This window comes from Scardinius erythrophthalmus (assembly GCF_964197995.2).
Source record: "Scardinius erythrophthalmus genome assembly, chromosome: 16".
NCBI lineage: Eukaryota > Metazoa > Chordata > Actinopteri > Cypriniformes > Leuciscidae > Scardinius > Scardinius erythrophthalmus.
Genome location: NC_138236.1, coordinates 35,990,018 through 36,013,781, shown reverse-complemented (window position 1 = coordinate 36,013,781; position 23,764 = coordinate 35,990,018). Strand labels below are relative to the sequence as shown.

The 23,764-nt window shown below is 38.5% G+C and overlaps 1 protein-coding gene across 1 annotated transcript; it reads left to right on the top strand.

Annotated features, from left to right (window-relative positions):
• Positions 1-200: 200 nt before the first annotated feature.
• ttc29 (tetratricopeptide repeat domain 29) lies at positions 201-19,002 on the top strand. The gene is made up of 9 exons (XM_081387936.1): positions 201-278; positions 5,608-5,783; positions 6,376-6,561; positions 7,223-7,435; positions 7,668-7,753; positions 7,837-7,928; positions 16,923-17,046; positions 17,259-17,487; positions 18,911-19,002. Coding segments are annotated over exons 1-9 (1,176 nt in total). The 5' UTR covers positions 201-210; the 3' UTR covers positions 18,913-19,002.
• The last annotated feature ends 4,762 nt before the right edge of the window (positions 19,003-23,764 follow it).

The window sequence follows — 23,764 nt, the reverse complement described above, 5'->3', positions numbered from 1 at the left end:
ACCGCAGCATGTCTTCAGCAGTGGCTCGCGGCTCGAGGACTCCTCTCCTCCCAGACATTCATAATCCACATAAACACAGGAAAACACCAACATCCAAGTAACGTTAAGCTCTGATTATAAACTCAGAAACTTCACTGACTTGACACGTTTTGACTTCCAACGAGATGCAGACTTTTTTTTTTTATTAAGTTTAGGTCCTTCCGGGAATGGATGAAGGAGAATCCCATCGATCCTGCTGAAGAGAAAACACAGATCCTCACCGAGCACGAGATTGCACAGTAATGCTTTAATTTATTTATTTTTTTATTCAAGCAACATACATTTTGTACAAATACAAGTATTAAACCTTATGCATACAATACAAAATATAATAAAGAAAAGGGTGCCATTGGATAATAATATAAACATCAGAATAAAGCTGCATTCGGGTATACAAATCTAAAATAAATATTTTGTAAAGCTCACAGATTTTTAAAGTCTGGACAGCTTTCTTATTCAGATACTCTCTAATACTGTTTACATACAGCCTTACTTCAATCAACAAACTCATAAAATTGGGTTTCTGATTGGTAAACTTGCATTTATCAATATATGTATAATTTGGTCAAAAGTATAAGTTAATTAATGAAATAAAAGCATTTTTCATCTTCTTCAGGATAATCTGTGAAACCAAAGAGTGCATTTTCCCATAAGAGAGAGACAGGTTTTGAACACTGAATATATTAATAAAGTTCTGTACCTTACCCCACAGTATAACAGAAAAAGTACAATGCCAAAATAAATGCAAGGTGGTTCTGTGATAATTATTTCAGAAAGTACAGTTTAAATTTATATCTTTAAAAAAAAAGTTGTAAATGATTAGCTGGATAAAATCGGTGAATGAGTTTAAAAGATATTTCTTTACCTTATTTCTAATATGAAGTAAGAAGTCATGTGTGTTATAGAAGCCCATTTCCGCCACATGAAAAATAAATAAAAATAATTTAGTAAATCGAAATTAGATCATCGAAATTATGACATACTAAGTTATATTTATGAGACGAAAAGTCGAAATTATGAGAATTAACAATTTCACAATTAAAGGAACACTCCGCCGTTTTTTGAAATAGGGTTTATTCACATTCTTTCCTACATTTAGATAGGTGGGCAAATGCATTTTTGTCTCAGTGCATGCATTGTTTTAGTTTGACAGTGTCGGCGCTAGCTTAGCTTAGCACAATGAATGGAATCCTTTGTTGCCAGCTAGCATGTCCTGAGTAAAAGTGATCAAAAAAACAAACAAAAAAAAAACACGTAATTACTTCTTGCGACCTGCGTATTCACAACGAGTACAAATAGCGATGCAGATTAACACTAGGTGATTTCCTAGGCAGATATTGACTATATTAGGGGGAAGCACAGGCGAAGCACTGCTACTTAGGCGAAGCACTGCTACTTAGGCGAAGCACTGCTACTTGGGCGCAGAGATATCACGCAACACATGAAATCCCATGACTTCCATCAACATACTGGCGTGAATAGTAGCTGCCTGGCTATTTTGGCTATTAGGGAAATATGCCGACTGAAATAGAGTGTCCGTGATAAAGTGAACTGGAAAAAACGCCCCACGCCGAATGGACCAAATGGACAGCTGTCCACAGAGTATGTGATTATTTTAAACATGACACATGTATAGTAAACTGCTTGTAGCCTTCTCCTCTCTAGTAGTTATACTAAAACTCCTGAGTCAAAAGAACCAGGCTAACTCGGTGAGAGAAATATAGCTAAATTAGCCCTCAGTCATTTAATTTTACAGGTAACGATAACAGCGATTTTTATTTTAGTTTGGTTGTCCATGCTAAACAGGTTGAATTCAACAAGAGGTTATACTAGAGGAGGCTAACGTTATTTGAACCATAGTCTATATACAGCTTCTCAGCATCTATCTTACAACCGAATAAAGACACAGATTAACATAAGGAAGAGTAATAAAAGACAACTTACATGTGCACTTTGTTCTGCCTGTGCTTTGAAAATAGATGAGATGGGATGGCCGTATGTTTCAGACATAGTACCGTCTTTCTGGACCCATATTCCATTTTTTCAAAGTAACTTAGTCCTCCGGTGCAAAATGCTCTTCGCAAACACGATACTGTTTGATTTTGTAGAGAGGCGTTGAAGTACAGATCTCCAGATCAGCTAACTTAGCCATTTATTTCTCAGTTCCACATTCGATGGAATTCTGTGAAACATTACATTCGTGTATGTCCTTTGTTTGTTCTCACAACCTTTTGCTATGCAAGTAATTACCATGTTTGCTGTAACTGTTGCTGTAACTTCTCAAAATAAACAATCCAAAAGTGAAGACACTCGGTGCAGATCACGCTTGTTGTTCTTCTTCTTCTGTGTTTTGACTCGTTGCACGCCGGTATGTTGACGGAAGTCGTGTGATTTCATGTGTTGCGTAATATCTCTGCGCCCAAGTAGCAGTGCTTCGCCTAAGTAGCTGTGCTTCGCCTGTGCTTCCTCCTAATATAGTCCCAAGTCAATATCTGCCTAGGAAATCACCTAGTGTTAATCTGCATTGCTATTTGTACTCGTGAAAACGCAGGCCACAAGAAGTAATTAGGTGTTTTTTTTGTTTTGTTTTTATCACTTTTACTCAGGACATGCTAGCTGGCAACAAAGGATTCCATTCATTGTGCTAAGCTAAGCTAGCGCCGACCCTGTCAAACTAAAACAATGCATGCACTGAGACAAAAATGCATTTACCCACCTATCTAGGAAAGAATGTGAATAAACCCTATTTAAAAAAATGGTGGAGTGTTCCTTTAAGACGTATTCACAATTAAGACATTCACAATTAAGACGTATTCACAATTAAGACATTCACAATTAAGACATAAAAAAGTACTGAAAATGTAATAAATGTCGGAACCTGACAAAGTCTTATGACATAAAAAGTCAGAAGACATAGAAAGTCATAATGTTGACTTTTTAATCTCATAATTATGACTCATTATTAGGCTATGACTTTTTGTCATAATTTTGACTTTTATTTCATAGTCATAATCATGGCTATTTATCACGTCATAATTGTATGTTCTCTCTCTCTCGCTCGCTCTCTCTCTCTCTCTCTCTCTCTCTCTCTCTCTCTCTCTCTCTCTCTCTCTCTAATTTTATATTCATAGAAAGATAACAATCGTAATTGTTAACACCAACCAAACTTTTACATTTTGCACCAAACAACCCTTCACTCTATATTCACATATCCCAATGCAATCAGTATTATTATGACCGCCGCTAGCGTAGCTAGCGAAAGCGGTCATATAGGGATTGTCAAAGTTTTTTTTTTTTTTTTTTTCGTCACCTTACTGAATTTTTCGTCAACGATACCAGGGACACCGAAGCACTAGGGAACATGAAATTTGGTGGGCATGTAGCCCCACTAGACTTCTAAGGAAAAATTTCGTTTGGTCCCCGGGGGCCACTCCCCCCCCCGCGCTGGGCCCCCCCAAACCCAAAAAAATGCAGTTTTTCCTAAATAACTACCTGAACCGTGGCACCGAGGATGAAGAAATTTTTATGGTATGTTGGTCTAATAGACTTTTACGGAAAAATTTCGTTTGGTCCCTGGGGGCCACTCCCCCCCCGCGCTGGGGCCCCCGTAAATTTTTCGGCAACGATACCAGGGACACCGAAGCACCGGGGAACATGAAATTTGGTGGGCATGTAGCCCCACTAGACTTCTAAGGAAAAATTTCGTTTGGTCCCCGGGGGCCACTCCCCCCCCGCGCTGGGCCCCCCCAAACCCCAAAAAATGCAGTTTTTCCTAAATAACTAACTGAACCGTGGCACCGAGGATGAAGAAATTTTTATGGTATGTTGGTCTACTAGACTTTTACGGAAAAATTTCGTTTGGTCCCCGGGGGCCACTTCCCCCCCTGCGCTGGGGCCCCCGTAAATTTTTCGACAACGATACCAGGGACACCGAAAGCACCGAGGAACATGAAATTTGGTGGGCATGTAGCCCCACTAGACTTCTAAGGAAAATTTTCGTTTGGTCTCCGGGGGCCACTCCCCCCCCCCGCGCTGGGCCCCCCCAAACCCAAAAAAATGCAGTTTTTCCTAAATAACTACCTGAACCGTGGCTACGAGGATGTAGAAATTTTTATGGTATGTTGGTCTATTAGACTTTTACGGAAAAATTTTGTTTGGTCCCCGAGGGCCACTTTCCCCCCCGCGCTGGGGCCCCCGTAAATTTTTCGTCAACGATACCAGGGACACCGAAACACCGGGGAACATGAAATTTGGTGGGCATGTAGCCCCACTACACTTCTACGGAAAAATTTCGTTTGGTCCCCGGGGGCCACTCCCCCCCCGCGCTGGGCCCCCCCAAACCCAAAAAAATGCAGTTTTTCCTAAATAACTACCTGAACCGTGGCACCGAGGATGAAGACATTTTTATGGTATGTTGGTCTACTAGACATTTACGGAAAAAATTCGTTTGGTCCCCGGGGGCCACTTCCCCCCCTGCGCTGGGGCCCCCGTAAATTTTTCGTCAACGATACCAGGGACACCGAAACACCGGGGAACATGAAATTTGGTGGGCATGTAGCCCCACTAGACTTCTAAGGAAAAATTCCCCCCCCCCCCCCCAAACCCAAAAATGCAGTTTTTCCTAAATAACTACCTGAACCGTGGCACTGAGGATGAAGAAATTGTTATGGTATGTTGCTCTTAAGGGCCCACATCAACCTAGCCCATAATCACTCATTTGTGATTTGCGCCCCTCCCATAAAAAATGAAAATGCAATATTATTCTGCTTTAATCGCCCCTATCTTCAGTGGAGATGTTCAGAACTGCACCATATTTCATGTGTATGATTAACTTGACATCCTCTGGGGGTATCCTCTGCTAAGTTTCGTAGAATTTCATCCATGGGGGGGTATAAAATAAATTCATTTATGTGCACATTTAGTGACTGTACACTCATCGGCCTGTAGATGGTGCTGTTGAGCGAAGGGTTGCTGGTTTAGGATGATACTGTCACACACACACATGCAGGAATACAAACAAACACAAGCATGCACACACACTGACATCCACACGCACAGACACACACACACCCATACACACACATACAAATCCACATGCACAGACACACACACACAAACACACACGCGCACACATGTACGCACACATACATACACGCACAGACACACACATACAAAGACACACACATACACAAACACACACACATACACACACACACACACACACACACACACACACACAGACAGACATGCACATACTACTACTTTTTTTAGGTATATACATAAACATGCAATACAGCCAAATTACTCAACGTCATTTATTTTTGTGGAAAGCCAGTGCAGGCCTGAGCGGCGGTCATATTTTGTACCGCGATGCGGTACATCTAGTTATAACCCACACTCACAATTGAACAAACAGTTGTTCTTATTTTAAGCTTTTTAAAGTTTAATTCTTCTCTCAAGCTATACCTACCCTGCAACCTTTCAAGTTTCAATAAACATTTTTTTGTAAATTTCCCTCATTTTCTGTAAACATTCATTCATGATTTCACGTTTGCCATATCTCTTGAGATTCAGGAAGCCTTTGCGTCAGAATGTGTGTGTGGTGGTGTTGCGCGAGGGCTTTCACCGCTCGTTTGCGGAGCTGTTTGCGCTTCTGCAGCGCTGGAAGGATGCGGAGGAACATCCACACAAACTACAGACAATACAACACCACCTCACCCGGGCTGAGACCGCAGAAAGAGCCGGTAATTACGGATCATTAGGTTGAGTTGTTACTGTTTTGTAATATAGATTTCTAAATTTAATAATAAAAAATCATCTTTGCAAACATCTGGAACATCTTTGCAAACATAACCTATATTTGAGTGGTCATTCTGAATGTTTATATATATATATATATATATATATATAGCCAGTATTTTGAAATGTAGCCTGTTTCTTTGATTATGTAATTTGATTGTTCAGTCACTGTTATTCATTTAATGTACAAATTAATGTGATGCATAATTTTAAAGAGGCATTTGATTTAGGGGTATTAAATGACATTAAAGGCTTATTCAATCAGATGTAGGCCTACTTTATATAGGCCTATTCTAAAAAAAAATAAAAAATTCTGATGACAGCTGGGAGTTTACTCAATCTTCTTAACTTTACAACAGTAGTTACAACTAAACAGTATGTAACAGTTGTTACTTTTGCTAAAATACCATATTAGATATCATCTTGAGCATGCTTATGTCTAAATATATATAATCAGTAAATGTACATTGGCTCTCTTCCCCTATAAAAGATGGATATTTTATAAAATCATCTGCATCTCTGTCTTTCCTGCTCTAGGACAGTATGCAGAGGCGTACGAGGACCACTTGTTTTTGGCCCGGTTTTTCACTGAGCCGGAGGACGAATGGCTGAAGCATCATTTCTTTCAGCTGGCCCTCCATTCAGCTCGCAAATTCAAAATGGACTCTGGCAAAAGAGAGGCTGAGGCCAACTTACACATGGGCCAAGTGTATTTAGAGAAGGGTAACACACAACAGTCCTTCAATATATGGCAGTCAAGTCACCTTTATTTATATAGCGCTTTTTACAATGCAGATTGTTTACAGTGATAACACAGTGAAGCAGCTTTACAGTGATAACAGGAAATGAATGCAACAAAGATTGTTTTGGCTGTACAGCAGCTCTAGAAGAAAGTGATTGTCCAAAAATCATTACTTGTTAATTTAGGGGCCGTTTTTTTAACTGAAAACAGAAAACTTTTAGTGCTTTCTGGCTGTTCATTTACACGACAAAGGCGTTTTTAAGGCCTTAGAATGCAAACTTTAAAAAATGTTTCAAAGTGCAAGTTCTATCTATTTATCTATCTATCTATACATCTGTCTGTCTGTCTGTCTGTCTGTCTGTCTGTCCGTCTGTCCATAAGGACTAAAATAAGCAAGTTTTATTTTTGGTTCCCGAATTCCCAAAATTGTTATGAACATAATATTACAAGTCACACTGCAAACAAATCTTTCTGATCCTAAGATAGACTAAATATAGTTTCTTATGTCTTACTTTTGATTGTGGAGAGAAAAATTCACCCAAACAGAAGAAAAAGAGAGGAAATGTTAGGCATAAAAAATTACTGACGATTCTCAAATGGTTTACTGATTAACTGTAGCAGTGCTGTGCATGTGTGTTGCAGGTCAGCTTGAGCCGGCACGAGAGCATTATGAGGCCTTTTACCACCTGACCATGGGCCGGGCATGGCAGGACACCAGCGGGCGCATGCATCACTCAAGCTCATGTGAGGAGCTCCAGAGGGTCTATACACTGCTGGCACAGACACTGCTTCGGGACCAACACTATGCAGACGCGATTAAGATGTTCAGCAAGGCCTATGAGATGGCTAAAGAGTGTATGCACACCCACTTCACTCCTCCTTCTGAATTTTCATAAAATTAGAATGACGTGTTTTATATCAAAAGTTTGGCCAGTTGTGCAGTCCAGAATAATGTTGGGACAGCAGCACTAATTTCCACTTCAACCAACAATACAGCCACTTCAGACCTCCAGCAATAAAAGCACATGTCCCTTAAAGTACAGTTGACTCACTCACACCCTTTGTTTCGATTCCTGCTGACTTCTAGCGGGAGACCGAGGATCAGAAGGAGAGGCAGCCTATCGACTGGGCCTGGCCTATCAGAGCACAGGAGACCAGAAGACTGCTAAACAGGTCCGTATAGACTACAGCACTCACAAACTCTGTCTTTTCACTCTGAATTATTTGATCTTTGAGGTTTTTGTTGCTTGTGTCAGCTTTTTAGTGTGTGTATTGAGATCTCCACAGCACTTGAAAATACAGACAGCCTGGGAAGAGCATTTGAAGCCATTGCCAAATCTCTGGAGAGGTAGATGCACACACTTTCATATGTAGTCATATATACACAATCACACAATGCAAGTACTGTATACATATCCTGGTAATCCAGAGTTCTCGCGAGAGCACAAGTTGAATTTGCTCAGCGAGTTACTCTGGTGTCGAGTAATGATGCTCATTAAACATGCCCTTGTATCCGAGCTGCACCAATCACATCGGGTTATCTGATATAGGCGGGCCAGAGGCGAGCTAAACAGAAGACGACAGCGCTGCGACGTCGAAGTCATTAGTAAACATTGCAAGATGGCTATGGATGAACACCAGTTGTTTGAAACGGCTTTGGCCGCTACAATGAACAAGTTAGACTTGGCTTTTTATCTAAAGCAGGAACAGAAGATGCCGCTCGAATCATTCCTTTGCTAGAAGGACGTTTTTGCTGTTTTGCCGACCGGATACGGTAAGAGTCTAATCCAGTTAGCTCCGCTGGTAGCTGGGGTTTATTGTTGTGATTGGTCGTCGTGTTATCCAGTTGCGTACAGTGAGATTTTCAAATGCACGCTTGGTGCCGCCCATCGAGCTGGGCGATTTTCATTAGTCAATGCCAGACCATTAATCTTTTAGATTTAGGTCTGGATTTCCATGCTACTGTATACATAGAATGGGATTAAATTTGCAGTGGATAAAAGTCGAATGCAGAAATGTAAATGGTATAATGTGAAACTTCCTAAATGAGGAATGTGACAAAGCAGACAATTAGATATGTGGACTTTAGTGATTATATTTCATGACCAGGCCTCATTTACACTGCAGGTCTTGATGCCCAATTCCGATTAGTTGACTAACCAGCTTACATCTTCTTTTAAAAGTAACTCAACTCTGATATCTGCATTTACACTATACAACAACCCAAGGTAGATGCACCGATCCGGAAAAGCTTAGGCTGAAAAGGAAGTAAAAATGTTGTGATTTGCAATGGATGTAGATAAAATGATAATACAAGTTTTTGCTTTCCGCACCATCTTTAAAGCTCAGCAAAACATTGGGTTGAGACTTTGTCCTCCATTGTGTTTTTCGCCACTGTCGCTTTTTCAATGACATACGACTCACATTGACAGAGGAATATCCGAGCTTATGCTGGGTACACACCAAAAGATTTTTTTACATCTTATAAGATTTTCAAAATGTGATAGACCACAAACATGAGGACAAAAAATCCTAGATTTAAGCGTTTTGCTCCTATAGTGTGTGGTGTGCCATGATGTGACAAATACAGCACACCACACACAAACAGATTTTCAACCAGAGTCTCGACTGTGAACATAGGAAATCTCGCAAAATCCCGCGAGACTTCAGAATAAGCATGGCGGACGATATGCAGGAAGAGATTGCGATGATAGTGTTTGGAATGATTTTCACAAAAAATTCACGTGAAAAAAAACATTGTTCCCACCATTATATATAACCTTTTATACAGAAAATTCTTTATTGGATTTATTGTCTCTTTAGAAAAAGTTGTGTGCAAGTGTGTGTGTGTGTGTGTGTGTGTGTGTGTGTGTGTGTGTATGTGTGTGTGAGTGAGAGAATGACCGTGTCTTCCATCATCTCGCTTTCTGATTGGATATTGTTTTGTTTCACGTGAAAATCTCCAGAACGTGCCTGCGTTTGTCCTCGGGGTTCCCCCCACACATCAGGATTTCTGATCGTAAATATTAAACATGTTGACAGACAAGTGTATTCTGACAACGATTGTTTCAGTAACTCAGTATGTATTTTTAATAGTGTTAAAATTATGTAATATTCATGAATTTGATTATGTACTTCTCCATTTTGTTAAGAGTGCCGCATCCAGATTCACTGGTGCATGCTCCAGTCAACATATCTGTCTTATCCAAAATAATGTCCATCATATTATATTTAAATAAATAAATATTATTAACTACAATTTTTTTTTTTGCCTGATTTAAACTTTGAGATCAATACCCCTGGCCAGTGAATTGTTCTGGTAGTGCTCTGTTTTTTAAATCATTTTTTCAAAACAGTCTTAACATTCTCTAAACCAGTGGTTTTCAAACTGTGGGTCGCGACCCACTTGTGGGTCACACAGTGAGAAAAGGTGGGTCGCACAAAGGCACTTAGCTGCAGCTAAATTTAAGTTACGATGAGTGAAACAAAACCAGTCCGATTAATGACCAAACGACTCTTAAGTGAGTTTTAGCGCCCGCCAAAGTCCTATTTGATCGGTGAGTAATGTAGATGAACTGCTGCGCTTGTGACAGAGTCACAGTGCATGTTTAACTGAAAGAACGATCAGAGAGAGAGAGACTCGGTGGCGCGCGCGCTCTCTCTCTCTCTTCGGAGCCAGGCGAAAGTGTAAACAAGACTTCACCGTCTCCAAACTAAGCGCTGTCTTGCTCTCTCTCCCTCGCACATATTAATCAAAATAAATCGACACGGTGGTAAAAGGTCAGAAGACCAAAGTTTCATGTGGAGCATTCAGAGATTTTTTTTTCCTTAATTACCGCTGGGTGTGAATTGTGCTAAATAAGTTGTTGCCTTATCTTCTCTGAAAAGCGTCCCAGACATTCAGCTGACATAAAACAACACTTTTATTAAACGAAAAAAACTATCCAGTGATGAAATGTTTTCTGTGTTGACACAAATCTTGGATGTCCATGTCCTAACTGCTGGGATAATCACAAAACGCGCACGACACGTCCAATTCGCGAACTAATGACTCCTTTGAACGATTAATTTTAATGAATGGTTAAAACAACTGATCTTTCCAACAGTGAACTCAGGAGACGTCTGAATCGGTGTATAACTAATCAGTAACACTTTACAATAAGGTTCTATTTATTACATAAATTACATAAAAAGTACAGTTTGCTTACTCAAGCTTAAGCTTTAAAATAAATAAAACCCCTTGTTTTTTTGAAAAGCATATGACTACATTTTTCCACACAGTGCTATCAAGAATCGATAAGAGAATCGTTTAAGAATCGGATCGATAATCAGAATCATCAGTGGCATTATTATTATTATTGATACAATCTTATTTCCCATGCCTATGTGAAGACGGTAAAATTATAATCAAACATTAAAGAACATACATGTTTTTTTAAGTTTTTTTTTTTAACTGAGAAAGTTGGTAGCACCAGTGGATCTTGAGATTGATTATACTTGCCTAGGTGGGTCTTAGAATGAAAAAGTTTGGGAACCCCTGCTCTAAACTATAAGTGCAATTGTCACAACTATTTGCTTGAACATCAGAACGTAGTATTGAATGTAGTAACTCACCCAAAACATTTAATTCATGCTTCAAAACCTATTTATTGTGTCAATAAATTGGCCAATGGCACCAAAATAAAAAGTGTTTTTGTCATCGCCTGAGCCACACTGGTCAGAATGTTTAGATGTTTTCCCACCATGGAAATATTTGTTATGCAAATTTCATGGGGTTTTTTCCTACTTTTTTGTTGACACTAACTGCTTTCTATACAATACAAGAATGTTTTGTCTGAGCATTTTAAATACAGATTCAGACAGTAGGTAAAAATTGATTGAGAAAAGTCAATACTGTTGTACACAAAAAGAAATTGAACATTTGTATTTATACAGTACATTTATTTTTGCATCAATGTGTTACATGTAAACTGAAGATTCTCAGTTGCTTGTTCATTTTTACATGCACTTTTGGTTATTTATCTAACACATACAGTACTCCAGTATCTTCTTACACATTATCCTAATGTTCTTCCTTGACAATAATTTTCAGTGTACATGTAACACATTTCTACAAAAATAAATGTACTGTAAAAATACAAATGTGTTTGTATCTAAAATGTAAATGTATCTGCTGCTGTTCAGAGTTGTGATGTCCCTCCTTGTTCAAAAATGGTGTTGATTGTGCTGTCAGCAAAATCCATGTATATATGCGACTTACGAATGAGGAGAGCAATAGAAGCAATCAAACGAACAATAGAGCAGTAATATGCATGTGCTCGCGGAGTAATATGCATGTGCTCAGTCCCAGTTAGTCTAACACAGGACACGTAGCAAGGTGTTTTTTTATTGATTTTTTTTATAAATAGACATTGGATTGCAGTTCCTGAAATGCCCTTTGTCTTGAGGATTGATGGGAGGATCTGGTGGTTAACTGTGTCAAACGCAGCAGACAGATCCAGCAGGATGAGAACTGAGGATTTAGAAGCTGCTCTTCCCAGTCTCAGAGCTTCAGTAACCGAGAGCAGGGCAGTCTCAGTTGAGTGACCGCTTTTGAAACCAGACTGGTTGTTGTTCAGGAGGTTGTTCTGTGTGAGAAAGATAGAGACTTGGTTGAAGACAACTCGTTCAAGTGTTTTAGCTATGAATGGAAGAAGGGATACCGGTCTGTAATTTTCTAGACTAGTGCAAAATGCCCGTGCAAAATCAGTTTTTGTGTGTTTTTAGTAATTGTTGGTTTGGTGTGTTTGAGTGCTCATTGTTACAATTACACAGCAAAAGTTCAGTGACATTTTTATTTGTGCATGGTAGAAAGCACACGGTGAACTCCGAGAAAACGCTACGCTTGAGCAAACAGTTTGTGAATAGGCTACTACAAATGATGCCCGTGAAAGAGACTGTGAACGCATTGAATAGGATATGTTTAGTTGGTGAATAGCATAGGCTACTATTACACAGTAGCGATAACGTTAAGCGCACCAGAATGAAATATAATATTCAGAAGTAAACAGCATAGCTGACTAACATATTCAGTTAACATCCACAAATGAATAAGCGTGTCGATTCAGGGAGCAGTGCAAAGTGCCCGTGCAAAATCAGTTTTTGTGTGTGTTTTTAGTAATTGTTGGTTTGGTGTGTTTGAGTGCTTATTGTTACAATTACACAGCAAAAGTTCAGGGACATTTTTATTTGTGCATGGTAGAAAGCAAATACTGATACTGACATAATGACATACAATAAATGTGGAAAATTGAACTACACGATTCAGGGAGCAGGAGACACAGTGAACTCCGAGAAAACGCTACTTAAGCTCCACTGCTTTCTTCGACCCTCTCTGTCTCTGGTCCTGGGCTGTGCTCACTCAGTGTGTGTGTGAGAGGGGGAGTGGCCAGCTGTGCTCACTCAGTGTGTGTGTGAGAGGGGGAGTGGCCAGCTGTGCTCACTCAGTGTGTGTGTGTAAGAGGGGGAGTGGCCAGCTGTGCTCACTCAGTGTGTGTGTGAGAGGGGGAGTGGCCAGCTGTGCTCACTCAGTGTGTGTGTGAGAGGGGGAGTGGCCAGCTGTGCTCACTCAGTGTGTGTGTGTGAGAGGGGGAGTGGCCAGCTGTGCTCACTCAGTGTGTGTGTGAGAGGGGGAGTGGCCAGCTGTGCTCACTCAGTGTGTGTGTGTAAGAGGGGGAGTGGCCAGCTGTGCTCACTCAGTGTGTGTGTAAGAGGGGGAGTGGCCAGCTGTGCTCACTCAGTGTGTGTGTGTGTGAGAGGGGGAGTGGCCAGCTGTGCTCACTCAGTGTGTGTGTGAGAGGGGGAGTGGCCAGCTGTGCTCACTCAGTGTGTGTGTGTGTGAGAGGGGGAGTGGCCAGCTGTGCTCACTCAGTGTGTGTGTGAGAGGGGGAGTGGCCAGATGTGCTCACTCAGTGTGTGTGTGTGTGAGAGGGGGAGTGGCCAGCTGTGCTCACTCAGTGTGTGTGTGAGAGGGGGAGTGGCCAGCGGCTAGAGCGGCAAAAGCCAGTGTGTGCATCTTTTACCGATATATATTTAACTATATATTTTGCATTTCTAATCCAAACAACGTCAAACTTGGCACTGCACTTACTTGTGCCCGTAGCAAGACACCTGTCAATTTTGAAATCCATCGGACTAACGGTTTGAGTGATATGCGAATAACACACACACACACACACACACACACACACACAGAAAGACGTTCCCGTAATTTATATATATATATATATACATTACCAGTCAAAAGTTTGGAAACGTTACTATTTTTAATGTTTTTGAAAGAAGTCTCTTATGCTCATCAAGCCTGCAGTTAAAAAAAAAAACAGTAATATTATTAAATATTATTACAATTTAAAATAATGGTTCTCTTTTTTAATATACTTTAAAATGTAATTTATTTTTGTGATGCAAAGCTGAATTTTCATCAGCAAGTACTCCAGTCTTTGGTGTCTTATGATCCTTCAGAAATCATTCTAATATGCTGATTTATGATCAATGTTGGAAACAGTTGTGCTGCTTAATATTTTTTTTATAACCTGAGATACTTTTTTCAGGATTATTTGATGAATAAAAAGTTAAAAAGAACTGTATTTATTTAGAATAGAAATATTTTGTAACAATATACACTACCGTTCAAAAGTTTGGGAACAATAACTATTTTTTTTTTTTAAGAAATTAGTACTTTAATTCAACAAGGATGCGTTAAATTGATAAAAGGTGATGGTAACGATTTATATTGTTAGAAATGTTTTTATTTTGAATAAATGCTGTTTTTATGAATAAATGCTGTTAAAGTTTTACTCATCAATGAATCCTGAAAAAAGTATTCCAAAAAAATATATTAAACAGCACAACTGTTTCCATCATTGATAATAACTGATCATAAATCATCATATTAGAATGATTTCTGAAGGATCATAAGACACCAAAGACTGGAGTACTTGCTGATGAAAATTCAGCTTTGCATCACAAAAATAAATTACATTTTAAAATATATTAAAAAGAGAACCATTATTTTAAATTGTAATAATATTTCATAATATTACTGTTTTTGTTTTTTTTTTGTTTTGTTTTTTAACTGCAGGCTTGATGAGCATAAGAGACTTCTTTCAAAAACATTAAAAATAGTAATGTTTCCAAACTTTTGACTGGTACTGTAATATACAGAAGCAGGGCCGGCGCTCCGCACACGCACATCACGCGCTGCGCGTAGGGCACCAAGTGCTTGGGGGGGCACCAAAAAATCTGGGTCGTGAAAAAAAGAAGCGTTTTTTTTTTTTTTGGTGATTTTCGTTTTTTTTGCAGAATCTGTTAGTTGAGATCACGAAGAAGCCTCTGCATGTTTGAGATAGCAGTATTGGTATATTTAAAAGCGTACATTTTGATTTTGAAATCGGCTTGTTTTTCGGAGATTCTAGCACGCAGTAGGGGCCTGTCATTGTCGGTGTGTATTTCCACTGAATAAGCCGGCATGGCTACTTATTATGCAGCGCTCTGGCCGGCTCTATCTGATTTCAAAATTCAATGACGATGGACGCAAATAACATTACGATGTCCAGCAATCGATTTAAATAGTAGGTTACATGGGGTTTAATTTGACGTTTAATGAGATGTAGCCTAATACATGTTGTCAGTCCCAATATATATATCCGCCAACTAAATTAACGTGTATCTCAATGGTCCAGTGGTAGAGCTTTCGCCAGCCGTGTCAGATGGTGTGGGTTCGAATCCGACTATTTTTTTTTTCTCGTATAGTTTTTTTTCTCTCATCAAAACGATTATGTTCATCAGTGGTTGTAGCAGGGACAAGCAAACGTTTGCATTATGTTTTGTGATTTCAACAGAATGAATAGAGAGTATTCGCAAGTTGTTTTCACTCGACGCGCGCTTCAATCCGTTGCGTTGCGATTGAAGCGCACGTCGAGTGAAAACAGTGCGGTGTGTGCGCAAGCCACGCGAGAAAACTCTGTATCCGTAGTGCCACTGATCGCGGCGGCAACGAGCACTTGATTTAAAAAAACACATTTCAGCGCTAGTATCTTATTTAAAAAACGAACGAAATGAATGCTCTGCCAGTTAACTGGAGATTTATTTATTTGTAGAATTGGTCCATTCGTGTCGCGAGGGGGGAGGGGGGAGGGGGAGGGTACCACCAAGCATTTGTACCTAGGGCACCCAAATGGCTAGCACCGGCCCTGTACAGAAGTAAACAGCATAGCTGACCTACAGATTCAGTTAACATCCACAAGTGAATAAGAGTGACGATTCAGGGAGCAGGCTACACAATGAACTCCGGAAAAATGCTACGCTTGAGCAAACAGTTTGAATAATATTCAGAAGTAAACAGTGTAGCTGACAGAGTGTTTATGTCACAATGTTTATTTTTAAACCACAACCTTCTTGGGGCTGAGATATGCGAATAACAGACATACAGACACACTGACTGACAGACAGGCAGACGTTTCTGTAATTTATAGATAGATGTGCTGGATTTAGATTGGGTTTCTTAAGCAGTGGGGTTATCCGATCCTGCTGAAATGCTGTGGGAAAAGTACCAGTGTGAAGAGAGGTGTTGATGAAGTGAACGAGTGCAGGTACAACTGAAGAAGAAATGGCTTGAAGGAGATGAGTGGGGATAGGATCAAGCGGATGATTAAAAAAGGATGAGTTTTGAGACTTCTGCTTCCGAGAGCGGAGAGAAGGAGGGGAGAATGTGTGTGTTTACTGTTAAGATGCGTGAGTCAAATTGTGGCGTGAAAGAATTGGCCACTGATGGTGGTTTTATTTATGAAGAATGTGGCAAAGTCGTCAGCTGTTAGGGTTGATGGAGGAGGAGGAGGAGGAGGGTTAAGAAGAGAGGAGAAGGTTTTGAAAAGCATGCGAGAATCAGAGGAATTGTTCATTTTGTTGTGGTAGTAAGTCATTTTAGCAGTAGAGACATTAGCAGAGAAGGAACAGAGGAGGGACTGAAAGCAGAATTTAGAATGAGAAAGTGCCTATGCTTTTGACTGCTAGTATATATAAGGAATGGACTTTAGCCAGAAGGTGGCAGTATAACAGTGATAAACAGTGATAAACCTGTATGTAACTGCATGGTGAATGTACTGTAAATATGTGGGATTAATTGATTGACTTGTTAGTCACTGGTATTTAGTCAATTAAAAACGGCTAATGGTACTTGGACCCTAATAATTGCTGCTTGCAGCTATATGTTCTTGCTTGCTGAATGTGTATATCTACAAATCTACAATGACTAATCGGCCCCCTTTTCTTTCTATGACTTAAGTGTGTTTGTATGTTCCAGTGAAGGCAAACTTACAGAAGCAACAGAATATTTGGAGAAGTTTGCAGAGATTTCTCTAAACAGCAAACAGGACAGAAACCTCGAGAAAGCCTGCATGTGTCTAGGAACTATCCTCAACTCTAGAGTAAGACAGAAACTTGGCTTGATAACTTCAACTAAGAATTTTGCAATTGCTTAAATCTACATATGAGTTAAGAAGTCACTGCTCTAAAACCTAGTGAGCTGCCTATCTAGACAGATGTACAGGGCCTTTGTGCACATTAGAAGTGTTTGTAGTGTGTCGAGATCTCAGTATTCTTATAACAAGTGTGTGTCTGTGCTTATTTGTTTACATAGAAGCAATATGATGGAGCTTGTGTACATTTTGAACGTGCATATGAGATTGCATGTAATCTGGCATCAGTGCCCAAGCTGCAGAAGGCTCAGGTGTGTGTGGGCACTGCCCGTGCACTCGGCATGATGCAGACGTATCACATGATCATAGAGAATCCTGGACGCCAGAACATCCAGAAAATCATCAGCTGGAAGGAGAGAAGAGAGGATAATTTCAGTGCTGCTTCATCATGTGAGTGGACGGCATACCTGTCAACATTCCCGTTTCCCCGGGAGTCTCCCATATTTCACACCCATCTCCCGCCCCCCTCCTGTTTTGTTATTTCTCCCGTGAAACTCCCGTTATTTGTATGGCCCAAACGTCGTTATATGAATGATCACATCAATATATTATTCCATGGTTGTCCAGTTGCCAGATCTTGTATGAAACCCATCCTACTCGCGCACTCAACACATCATACAAATTTCAACCCATTTGTGAGCTCAACCTGGCAACCTACAACCCAGTTGTGCCGTCGATATCTGCGCAGGTAACGTTAGTAGACGCGGGAAGTTGAATAAGCATTACTGGTAGAAATGGGAAAAGACTCCATGTTTAGTAAATATTTAACGCAATTAACGCAGCATCCGTTTTTGTCTGTCATCCTTTGGCTGCATGGCGTTACATTATATGATGCGCTTTTATTCTTGCTAATGCTTTTAAACCATTCAAGCCATATAGGCTTATTTTCTAAAACTTTAAAAGCGGAAAGCGCATCACTCATTCCTGGGAATACATTTGACATCTCAGTCTGACCTTGACGGAAATAAATATCCTACACCAAAAGTAGGCTACCAGAGAAAAAGTCTCAGCTGTGCTCTGATTTGTAAACCGTGCAGTTGCTTTGGTTTTTCAATCCGTACCTGTTTCGCCCTGTACGTGGCTCAAAAGGGACACAACAAAAATAGGGACACCCGAGAAAGCCAAAATAGAATGCAAAATGTATTAACAAAATAGAACTAGGCCTATACAGAAAAAAAAAAACTACATACAACGGTAACAGTGAACAAATTCATAATCCGTGCACGCTTTCGCAATCGTTGTTTTGTAAAGCGTTCTTTCGCAATAAAATTGTGAAATACTGTTTGATAATACTGTACTGAAAAAATAGGTGAAGTTACACAACAATATGCTGATTGATTACGTAACAATATTTGGATGTAATATTCAGTTCCATTGAAAATCTGTTCCAGTTAATGGAGTAGGCTAGTGATGTGTAATATTCAGTACCAGTAAACTCCACCCGCTGGAGCAGTTTCTTACAGTAACTGAATTTTACACAACATCACCAGTTCAGTTTAGAAAACTGTAGCCTACTCACAGACCTTATTTTAGAAATCTGTTTTTCTGTAGCCTATATTGATTTGTTGTGTATTGTTAAGATGAAAACTGTCTTAACTGATTTTTTCTATGATTTGGCGATGGTGTGTGTAACGTATAGATGACATGAAACCGCATGTGGTTGAACTGAACCCCCCAAATGTACCCAAATGTTGACAGGTATGGTGGACGGTCAACTGAACGGTTCAGCTGAATTCTCTGCCATATTGGAGGTTTCTAAATTGCTTTCGTGTGTCAGATAATGCACAAACTCACACTCTTCTTTTCTTAACAGAGAGCAAGAAATGACGACGGTGAGCAGTGGACAGACAAGATGGAGGGGAAATGTTTATTTGAAGGCTGAATAAAGAATTGTTATTTGTTTTCAATCTGTCTTTTAAAGAAGTACACTTCAAGAGACTTTTAAAAAGAGTAATTATTACTGAAAAAATATAATTATAATCATAATTTCTTCTATTGTTTTTGGGTAAAGTGTACTGACATTTGTCACTGACGACAATCATTTATGGTAAGCTAAAATATACTTTAATGTCATTTCTGTTGAATCGTGTATGTGTCACACTTGCTGTGTATATAATCTAAAAGACTAAAGGAAATGAAAGCAAAGAATTTTTATGAACAAGGGAACAGAGTAACACACCAGCATATCAATATCAGTATCAATGCAAGACAAAGGACTGAAGAAACTGAGGGCTTAAATACACACTGATGGCAATCAACAGAACAACAGACAGGTGAGGACTAATCAGGAACCATAATAACAAACAAGATGCGGGAAAACTGATAAAAAAGGAAACTAGGTCAAACCAAAACACAGGGACAAGAACTCAAGTCAGTCAGAAAATACATGAGACATTATGTGATGTACTCATATTTGTAATAACACATTTGTTAAGATGAAGTTGCAATGTAGCACATTTAAAATGTATTAACTTTAAATGTAATAACATAATTTTAATAATATTGTAAAGACCACCCACTGGCCCAAAGACGGAGTCCAACGGTCTTTTCACCGCTCCAGTGAAGTTCACTTAATTTATTATAATTTAATTTCAGTATTACTTTAGCTCTACTATGCTTAATCTGACTCCAATTTCAAATGATAATCAAATTTAGATCATGTTTCTTATTAGAAAATAATCATAAATATTGATTATGATTTAATTTAGATCTTTGATTAGTCTGGCCTGATTATCCCATATTTTCAATTATTCATTCGTTATGGACCCGGTATCGCTTTGAGACGTCACGTCGCGAATGTGCGCTCACGATCACAAACCTAGCCAGTTCTGAAATGATGCAGTGTGTAGTGGAAATTTTAAACTGTATATTAAACTAACCATGTTTCTAACATCTAACCTTATCTAACATCTAACATTTGAACATGATGTACTGTACGAAACCAATGGAAAACTTGTGCGTGAAAGTAGACAGTCTGTTAGAATCTTGTGATTAACAAATGAAGTCATCATTACAACAAAGTTTGCTTTACCTAGAAACAGAGGGGTTTGCATATGAAGAACCAATCAAATAGTGGGGAAATTATGTAATGCAGCATGACATAATTGCCATACCTCTATACTATAAAAACTGTTGTATTCTTGTGTACTGTGGGATTTTCTCATTGGAATTTGTCTGAGATCCTCTTGGGACGGAAGACGCAGAGAGCTAGAGTATAAAGGTTATTAAGTGTCGATTGGAAGACGCTATGGGTGTTGATTTGAAGACGCCAGATTTTATTAAGAGACTCGGCCAGTTGTCGGGAAGACGCAGAGAGCCAGAGTATCAGGTTTAGGGAAAAATCCACTACAAGTGCAAACTAGTTTACCCATAAGTGGTCGCCCTATGCTTACTCATAACAAAAGGTGTATTTTAATAGTCGCAAGATGCAACGTGATTAAGTCAGTGATAGTCAGAAATCGGAAGGTCTCCTTAATGACGTGTTCCATGCTCCATTCATTAGTGCCTTCGGTTTGATCTATCCTGGACTGGTTTTGCGGAAACACCAGACTACACATTAATCTACTACGAATAATGATTTCAGAATTCAAATATAACATTTTATTTGTCATGTAAAAATGTATCATGCCAATTACACAGGTAAATGATTAAAAGCCAATTCAGAAATAATAAATACATGACATCAATTACTCAAAGATGACTCTAAGAGTAAGCAATGCATTCCTGACAGAGACATGCAGTGTTGTGTGAGTGTGTTCCAAGTGTAAGACTTGGGGAAAACACTGACACCGCAGTGTGTGGGGGTTTTCCTGGTTACAGGTTCCCCCAGTCTGCTATGTCACCTACCCTTAAATACCCAGACCTATGGAAGCTGAATAAAACATTTTAAAAGATAATTGCGACTTTTTATCTCACAATTGCGGGTTTACATCTCGCAATTCTGACTTTATTTCTCAGAATTGCGAGATATAAAGTCAGAATTGCGTGAAATAAAGTCAGAATTCTGAGATATAAAGTCAGAATTGCGCGATATAAAGTCAGAATTGCGTGAAATAAAGTCAGAATTCTGAGATATAAAGTCAGAATTGCGCGATATAAAGTCAGAATTGCGTGAAATAAAGTCAGAATTCTGAGATATAAAGTCAGAATTGCGCGATATAAAGTCAGAATTGCGTGAAATAAAGTCACAATTGCGTCTTATAAAGTCAGAATTCTGACTTTTTTTCTCGCAATTGCGACTTTATATCACGCAATTCTGACTTTATATCTCAGAATTCTGACTTTATATCACACAATTGCGACTTTATATCATGCAATTCTGACTTTATATCTCCCAATCGCGTGATATAAAGTCAGAATTCTGAGATATAAAGTCAGAATTGCGTGATATAAAGTCGCAACTGCGAGAAAAAAAGTCAGAATTCTGACTTTATAACACGCAATTGTGACTTTATTTCACGCAATTCTGACTTTATATCTCGCAATTCTGACTTTAAAACACGCAATTGCGACTTTATTTCACGCAATTCTGACTTTATATCTCGCAATTCTGAGAAATAAAGTCAGAATTGCGAGATGTAAATTCGCAATTGTGAGATAAAAAGTCGCAATTATTTATTTATTTTTTTTTTTTTTGTGGCGGAAACAAGCTTCCATACAGACCAGAACAAAAGGGTTGTAGGCTACAAATATTTGAGAGTTATTTTGGGTCAATTCATGTACCACCTGAAAACACCTGGTTTCGGGGGAAAGGAGAGAATTATCAGATATCTTGAAGAGACACCACCCAAAGAGGAGGACAGAATTCCCCCAAGTTTTCAATCTTTCTCATAATACCAATGACTGCAATGAAAGTAAGACCATTTTACCAATCGCACTGAGACATTTAAAATGATACCAAACATGAAAAGGAAAAACAATAGATTGACAAGATACATCATATATGTGATATATAGACAATCTCAGAGAACTTTTAGTGACTTGAGGAGGGAGAGGGGATGCAGAGATAAGGAAGGAGACAAGTTTGGACGAGACAATGTCCTGTGCTCTTTCTTTGCGATCTTCTGGTGAGTTTTATCTCAGCTTTTGTCTTAGCAGGAAAATCAATTCTTACAATATCAATATTATTAAAATTATAATCAAGTACTTTAAATGTGCTTTAGTATGTTAGTCAACACATCAAAATAAAATAAGTGTCATTTGTAAAACATGACAAAAGATTATTAAAACATAATGACTTAAAATTTACTTTAAAGTTTAGCATGTGTTCGATGATGAGGCATCAGCCAATGTGTTATTTTAGGTAATAAATGGACTGATTTAGTTGTTATAGCACAAAATGCTAAATATTAAAAGAGGGCCCAATTTATTTCATTAATATTATATTATCTGCAAGTAATTTTTTTTTTTAAATATACTTTTAACATTTTAATTACAAATGCACATTGTCGTTTAAAACATGACATTCTCTTATAGACCACAAAATGAGATGTTCGGGTACTCATATTTGTGTATAAAACCTGTGCACAAAAGTTTTCATGCATAAATGATGATTTATAAGGTATTTAAAATATTACACATTTACAGAAAATGTTGAACCTGCTGAAACCACACCACAGACTCCTAGTGGCCTTTTATAAGCCGAAATATTTAATATCATTTTACTCTTTGCACCGCTGTTAAACTTTTTATCTTGATCTTCTGTCCACTGGATGAACTAAACAACCTGCCAATTCATTCTGATAACACTTTGCCTTTTTAATCAGTAGTATTAACAAACGTTATAAAATTGTACAATGTGTAACACCCAGATAAAATATCATTCAATTTGATTATATAAGAAGGTCTGATCTGAGAAGCGTTAGGCTATATACTAATCGTTAATCTGGTGCTGCTTACATGGCTATCAAAAATGACAGATTTTTTAATTTTATTTTTTTATTTCAATGAAATTAATGTAGCCTAATATATTTTAGTTAAATTTTTATTTCATATTTTTCATTTTTAGATTTTAGATTTTTTGTGATTAAATTACATTTATGGACTAGTTATGATTCATTTATTATTATTAATCACTTTTTGAGCATATATAGACCTGAAAATGAAATTTCCAACTTAAACTGTCATAAATCTTGAATGCTTTGGAGCACAGACTTAAGTTTGGTCTCTTTTAAAAAAAACAACACTTGGCAGATTGCCATAAAGTTGAATTTTATTATTGTGAAAAATGCACAAAAATACTATTTGTGTATGAAATATATATTTTCTTAATTTTTTTATTCTAAAACTGTGACAAAATCAAAGCCTTAAATCTAAACAAGCTGTGTTCCAAATTTGAGCATGATATCTCAATGAGCTTTCAGTGAGATTTTGTTTCGGCGCAGTACCAAAAGTTTCCACTAGATAAAATTCGCTTCCCTTTCGTTTCCAATGCGCACATTCTTTACCGCAAACAGTAAAACGGTGTGTTTTTCAGGACCATTTAACCTTTTCAGATCATGAACCGTTTAACTGTTACAACACTAACACACTTTTTTGTTTGTATGTTTGGGTGTTTTTGTTTTTTTTGTTTTTTTTTTGCCTGATTTTTTTCCACAGTGTAACAACACCTAGCTATCAGAAAACCTGATGAAATTGTTGATTTGTTGTATAAAAGGTTGTTTGTTGT

Excerpts from the sequence above, each read along its gene's own strand:
- ttc29 (XM_081387936.1), top strand. The coding sequence starts at position 211 with ATGAAGGAGAATCCCATCGATCCTGCTGAAGAGAAAACACAGATCCTC. Across the intron at positions 7,929-16,922 it reads ATTGCCAAATCTCTGGAGAG|TGAAGGCAAACTTACAGAAG; the intron begins GTAGATGCACAC and ends TGTATGTTCCAG. Across the intron at positions 17,047-17,258 it reads GAACTATCCTCAACTCTAGA|AAGCAATATGATGGAGCTTG; the intron begins GTAAGACAGAAA and ends TTGTTTACATAG.